The sequence below is a fragment of the Drosophila subpulchrella genome, chromosome 2L (genome assembly GCF_014743375.2).
Source record: "Drosophila subpulchrella strain 33 F10 #4 breed RU33 chromosome 2L, RU_Dsub_v1.1 Primary Assembly, whole genome shotgun sequence".
In the NCBI taxonomy this organism is placed as follows: Eukaryota; Metazoa; Arthropoda; class Insecta; order Diptera; family Drosophilidae; genus Drosophila; species Drosophila subpulchrella.
This window is the reverse complement of record NC_050610.1, coordinates 5,516,647-5,523,466: the sequence shown is the minus strand read 5'-3', so window position 1 is coordinate 5,523,466 and position 6,820 is coordinate 5,516,647. Positions and strand designations below refer to the sequence as shown.

General features: G+C 37.4%; 1 protein-coding gene across 1 annotated transcript; it reads left to right on the top strand.

Moving 5' to 3' along the window:
- Positions 1 to 3,737: 3,737 nt before the first annotated feature.
- Positions 3,738 to 4,593, top strand: LOC119548133. Its single transcript, XM_037855229.1, has one exon. The coding sequence runs from the start codon at positions 3,817 to 3,819 to the stop codon at positions 4,207 to 4,209; it is 393 nt and encodes a 130-aa protein (XP_037711157.1). The 5' UTR covers positions 3,738 to 3,816; the 3' UTR covers positions 4,210 to 4,593.
- Positions 4,594 to 6,820: the final 2,227 nt, after the last annotated feature.

Below are 6,820 nucleotides of genomic sequence, written 5' to 3'. Positions count from 1 at the left end.
AGATTTTATTTGCTGACAAGTTATTTAATTCTTGTTAAGCTGTAACTTTTTTTATATAGGTTTCCATAACTTTTTAAAATAAATACAGTTGGTCAAAAATCCACCAAGTGTTATAGTCCTTGAATAAAATACATTTTTTTCTAAGATTTAAACATTTTTAGAAAACGAATACTTTTTGAGTGTATAAATGCGTTTGGTTGATTTTCTCTTTTAACTGTAAGTACATTTAATATTTTTTGTTTGGGTAATTTTGTAGAGCTCAAGGACTATTTTTTGTGATAAGTAAATACAATTTTGACCCACTGTGCAGGCAGCGCATAGTGAACATTTGCGCCTACAAGCGGGCAATAGATTTTGCAATCTGCTCTGTATTTGCGCACATGATTTTTCTCACTCAACGTGCGTTTGCCTTGCCTTTCCTGTCCACGTTGTTGTTCATTTGTTGCTAGTCGTGCTACTTATCTTTGCCACTGAAGAAGCAAAAACATAAAACTTGTCAGGAACTTTAAAGCTCATATTATCCGTGGTACTTGAAAAACTTTTGAATAACATTTGCATTCCTTCGATTATTATTCAAGACTTTAATTATTTTGGGTAAAAGGCATGTGCTTCTGGATGATTTTATTTGATTTTGTTTGTTATAGCATAAAAATAATAAAGGCTCAGGGAAATTATTTATTTATAGGTTGCTGAGCATTTTATAATTTAATGTTATTTCTTACTTTTTTAATGATATTTATAATCTGCATAATATATTATAGCTAAGTATATAGCTTATATTGCTTGTTTACCGATTATAAAAACAAAAGCTTAACTACCTATTTCATACATTAAGATGGTTCCGAAAAGGATATATGAAAGTCGGTGTATTCCCACTTGTTTAACATGTCCGCAGGTTGTGTGAAGGAGTGGCCCAGAGCGGTTTGTGTAAATGTGCATATGGAATACGGAAGGTGGCTGATGGCCCACAGCAGCGGGGATTCCGCATGGAAATGGAACTGGGGACCCAGCTGGATGGCAGTGGGTGTGACGTGGCCGTCGGGCGGAGTGGAGTGGCATCATAATGCTAATGATATTTGCCTTAAAGAATGGCAGCGAGACTCAGGTTACAGGTAACATCCAGTTAGCAGCTGCTGCTGGGGACTTTAGTTGATGAAAAACTCTTCAGAAATGCATTAGTAATTTTCCATGGCCTGTTGGCCAGGACCTCGGTCCTCCTGCTGTCCCTACCACGGTTGTGTTTTTGTTTTCACAGGTTTTCACAGTCAATTGACCAATGAAATGTGCAAAGGAATGAAGCGTGTCTAATGTGGAATGGCCGATGGTAATGGCATATGCGATGGTGGGAAAAGCTGGATTGTGGGTGTCTCCAGTGTTACTCACCCTATATGTATGAGCATTTAGCTTAAAATGCAAAAATTGCAACCAACTGAGCTCCAAATAAAATACCGTTTATCTATTAAACAACTGCTAATTAAAATATTATTTTCAGTAATAATTTTCTTTCAAGAATTAAAAAAAAACCAACCTGATTCGTGTAGAGAAAAAATTGTTAAAACTATTTTAACTTAATTTTTAAAAATATTAATTTTATAACTGACGTCTGTCATTGCAATAAGAGTTTTCTGCAGTTATTAAAAACTTAATTGTAGCCGTTAGGCAAAATCATTTATGGTTTTCACTTTGATGTTGTTTTCTCGCAACAATCAGCAAATATGTATTTACAAATAATAATCTGGATTTAATTTACTTTTAATCGGAAATTTTCTCTAGGCTTGTTATATTCTTAAAATGAATTTATGAACCAATTTAAAAGTACTTAACATTCAATTTCAACTAAAGTCATAATAATAATTCAAACTTTGTCATTATTTTTTTCGATGTTCAACCAGAAATTTAATTAGCTCCCACACAATGATAATTTGGGTTTGCTTATTTAAATCAATGCAAAAAATAAATTTCTTAATGTATCTAAAAAAAGTTCAGATGCTTCGAATCTAGAATAATAAATGACAATAATGCAAATTACAACGAAAAATAAAGTCATTAATTATTTACATCAATTGGTTTTCAAAATGTACTTAGTTACAGTGTTAACGGCACATTTGATGCAGCCATAATAAAGTTTGAATTCATTCAAATGCAAGCAACCATCAAAAATAGAAATGGCCCATGCCAAAAGGTCACAATTGACAGCTCATTTGATTTGAATCATTTAAAGCAGTAAAAAGCAAAATATTCAATGCTATATTAATATGTATCATGATATTAAACAGCCGTGATAAGTTTTATAAATAATTGTAAATAGGAATTATCAGCTGCCAATGAGTGCTGATAATGGGTTTATTATTGAATACATTTTAGGGGTGAAAAGGGAATAAAAACCAATGAAGAATATTTAAATGAAATGATAATTGCATAGGAAATTATTTTTACTAAAAACGTTAACTAAAAGCTGCTTTATTTATGCGATTTTCGCCATCTCATCATTTTTGTTCAATGTACATAAAATTGTAGCTTTGTCGTGATTTAAGCACCACTTCACAACTGCAATGGGAACATAATTAAATCATGAGTGTAAGGAGCAGTTGAATGGGTTTGCCCCCCTAACTAGCTCCCTCTGAATTCTAAGTGGAGCTGGGCGTATCGTGATAATGATGGCATGGGCGTGGATAATCGTAACAATTATCAGCGATGAGTCTGCGACACTTGACGACAAACATTGTCACGCTTTGATCCCCATAAACCCCCCTTCGACATGGACCAGCCCCTTCCCAAATCCCACCCACTTGGGGGCGATAAAATTTTGTTGCCTAGAGCAACGCTTAACGATTGTGTTCATTGACTTTGGTCTGACGATTTTGTTGAGTAGGCTAATGTGTCAGGACGGGCCCTATTCCTATTGTAGCCACTTTATGGCTGGGTTTTTGGTAGGGGTTCCTGGAAGTTGTAGTGGGAGGTAGTGTGTGCGGACCGGGGCTTATCGAGCTTATCACCCAATAATTCCCTGATAGCGCATTGCGCACATTCGACTGGCCCCCATGAATCAGCCGTTGGATCCGTGAGCGTGATTTGATAACTGGCATTTTGGCTTTATCTTCCCGACACCGCCCCCACTCCTGGCCATTCAATGTGACAGTTCACTAAAAATATTCCAAAAATGTAGGGTATTTACGAAGACCCTTCTGTTCTTACATTAAGTATAACTATAATAACTTCTTAAATGTTATTAAATAATTCAGAACTTCAAAAAAATGTATCTTAAATTCTTTAAATAGCCACCATTTAAATTAGAATTTTAAATACTATTACATATTTTATACTTTTACTTTCCGTGTACCTTATTATTGAGTCGTTATATATAATAACTTCTTAAATATTATTAAATAATTCAGAACTTCAAAAAAATTTATCTTAAATTCTTTAAATAGCCACCATTTAAATTAGAATTTTAAATACTATTACATATTTTATACTTTTACTTTCCGTGTACCTTAATATTGAGTCGTTATAACTCACATACCTAACCTCATATTATCTTTTATCAGGTGCGAAATGACCTATTAATAAAACCATACTATTCGACAATTTATTCTTATGTCCATGGGCTTATCAAAGTCAAATTGAAATCGCTATAAAAGCACGGCAGTCAATTCCAAGCATTTAGTTGCAGAAATTCCGCCGAACTGACGGGCTTTGTGCGTTTCAGGGAAACTAATAGTATTAATTAAAAACATTGGACAAGCTGAAACTGGCGTATAAATTATAATAAGTGACAGTGCGAGCCATAAATTAAACAGTGAAAAAATAATTATAATGCCGAACATTGTGGCATTAAAGCTCAGCACCAGCCATCCCATTCCGGGGGGTCACAAGGAGGCTGCAGATATCCTGGTACTGGACCAATTGGCGCTGCAGCAACAAATCAGTGCGAATTTCATTTTCCACGCGATTTCCAACTACAAGAAGACGCCATCCGAGCGAAAGACTCTCGAATTCATAGCCAAAAAATGGCTGCAGATCCAGTTGCTGTGGCGCGAGTTCCGGCTGAGGGATAAGCAAATACGGCGGCGTGGCCACAAGGATGCGCACTTTCTGGAGCACGGATACTTCCAGCAGGAGCTCTTCGAGCTGGTCCACGAGAAGTATTCGGCTGCCCGCGGATGCCTGAGTCGTGACAAAAGAAATCTGCTCACTGGTCAGCCATAGTGTTTATTCAGGCGGCGGGAGGCCCCTTAATAAAAGCAGAAGGCAGCCGGCAGGAAAAAGGACGAAAAAGGACATATCCAAAGGATATGGGGACGTGTGAAAACTTATTCTCCTGAAAAACACCCATTCGGGAATGTGTGTGTGGACTGCACTGAGTCAACAGCTCGATTCTCAGATGATATCCGTCAACAGCGATTCCATTTCCATTCCCAACACCATTCCGAATCCGAATACGAATCCGAGTCCCAATCCAATGGGCAATCAATCTGACCGGACTGGAGGCCATCTATAGCCAATGATTGATTGCACTCGGCGAATGCTTATCACAATTATTATGATATGCCAAAAGGTTATACAAGTCACGCTGATGACGACGATTGGGTCCACGAAAGCACTTTTATTTATTCAAAGCAATAAAAATAATAAAAACCAAAAGTATAAGCGTTTCTATGGTGCAAGTAATGGTCACCTTGAAATTTAAATAAAATATCTATTAAAGTTTGATACTTTAATCAGATACCACTTGCTAAAAATATGACCAGTTCCCTGGGGAATTCCTACTTGACCAACCAAAAGCACTTGAGCGATTAGATAAGTAGAAACTGGGGAATTCCGTTTTTAATAGGGGGAAATGCCTTTTGCAATTACCTAGACTTCTCACAGCTGTCTGCACGGGCCAACTTAATTAACTGTCCGGCAATTATCTTGTTTTTGGTCAGTTTTCTTTGCAGAGAAACAAAGGGAAAATCAATTTTCTTAACCAAATAAAGCGCTAAACAGCTAATAAAAATTGGCCACACACAAAACAGACTAATTCGATAATTTGTTTTAGATGCCAAAGTGAAAGAGCAAAAAGGCCATTGGCAGTGGGATGCTAAGCCCGGTTGAATCTGTATCGCTTTTGGCCATGGCCATCGGCTTGTATCTAATTTAGCGCGATTAAGAGGGCCGAGAAAAAACAGCGCAACAAAATCGAGGGCAGGCCACTAAACTGAATTAAGACCGCAAATTTATGGGCGCCGGCTGCTGGTGATATCCCCAAAACCGATCCCCAAGGTGCCACCCAAAGGGAAGCCCATGTTGACAAGAATAATGTCCTTTCGGAGGGATATCCAAAGATGTTTGTGGGGGAAAGGGTATGATATAAAACACGTAAATGTTCTTTAGAAAAATTTTAATGAATTACATTTTAAAGATTTTTTTAAAGATAAGTAAGAAAATACAATTTTTATAAGGGCGCCACTAGAATATGTGTTGAAATGTATAACAAATTTATAATTGTTGCCGTGAATTTCAAATAATTTGACTAGTAATGACAAGAAATCTGTGCTAATTTTGCACATTCCTCATAAACTTGTAGGTTCTAAAACATATGTTTGTATGTGAATTTTGGTCAGAATCTACCAAGTTCTATTCTAAAAAGTAGAAATGGCTTGTGGCAACCTTTGCTGTGCACCTGTGCAATGAAAACAAGTATTCTTTTATAATATCTAGTTCGCAGATTAATTTTACAGCCATTACAAAGTGAGATGACCCACTTCCGTTTTAATTTACCTACATTCTAATGTTTTTCCTTTGGCTTTTCTCATCAGGTTTCTCAAAAATTAAAGTTTACATATAGTTTATTTGTTTTAGTCCAGTTTTTAAAAAGAGTTAAGTTATTTGCTGCGACTGGCCATAAATCAAGAAACAGGCTTCCCCACCGGCAGTCATAATGTGTAATAACATTTTCTGGATAAACTTTTCCACCCCAACCGAAACCCAATTGCAATCCCCCCAACCCACGGCCATAGGTCCGACAATCAAGCCAAATTGATGTACATTAAAGCCGGTCCGACCCGACCCTCCTGCGATTTCGATGCCAAATAGTCCGCCGCGGCGGAGTGAGAAATAAATTTATGTAAAGCAAAAACAAGGTAGACAGGCCCCTCGTCCTTTTCGGTGGGCCTTTTAAATGACGGGCGAAATTCCACCGGGTGGCGGCTAAAAAAATAAAAACGTAGCATATTTTAGAGGCTGTGCGCACTTTAATAAGATTTATTAAGTCGCGAAGGACCGCGGCGAGAGCCTCGACATTGACTGTGGGTCCTTGGCAGTGTCTTAACCAACAAAAAAAGCCAAATAGCCTGGCTAGAATGGTGGGTGGCGGGTTGAGGGGGGCTTGGGGGGTTTTGGCCCAGTCTGCACCGCGCTGTAAATATTTGTTACTCAACTCTTGCCGCCACTGTTTGCGTTTTGTGTTGTCGGCTGTTTGTTTTCTTGTTTGCGTCTTGCTCCCTGCTCTTTAGTCTAAACCCCCTTCGGGAGCCCCTCCCCGCCCATGTGTTTATTTTGCAGCTAATAAAAAGTTGATGTGTTGCCTCTGTTCTTGGCTGCCATTTTTTTGTTGCGCGGAATTTTTCTTTTTTTTTTTTTTTTTTTTTTAAAAGTGTATATTTATTCAAGATTAACAGGTATACTGCTACCTATGTGGCAGCTTGAGCAGGTTGTAAATATAGGGGATAACAAAGTGTTGGTATACAAGATTATACATTAGTTCTTTTCATTTGATATTTAGTTAGATTAGGTATTAAATATATCTTAATGGAAGGTCATGTGGGTGGTTTCTTTT

Bases quoted from the DNA above. Each gene is read 5' to 3' on its own strand.
- LOC119548133 (XM_037855229.1), top strand. From the start codon at position 3,817: ATGCCGAACATTGTGGCATTAAAGCTCAGCACCAGCCATCCCATTCCG.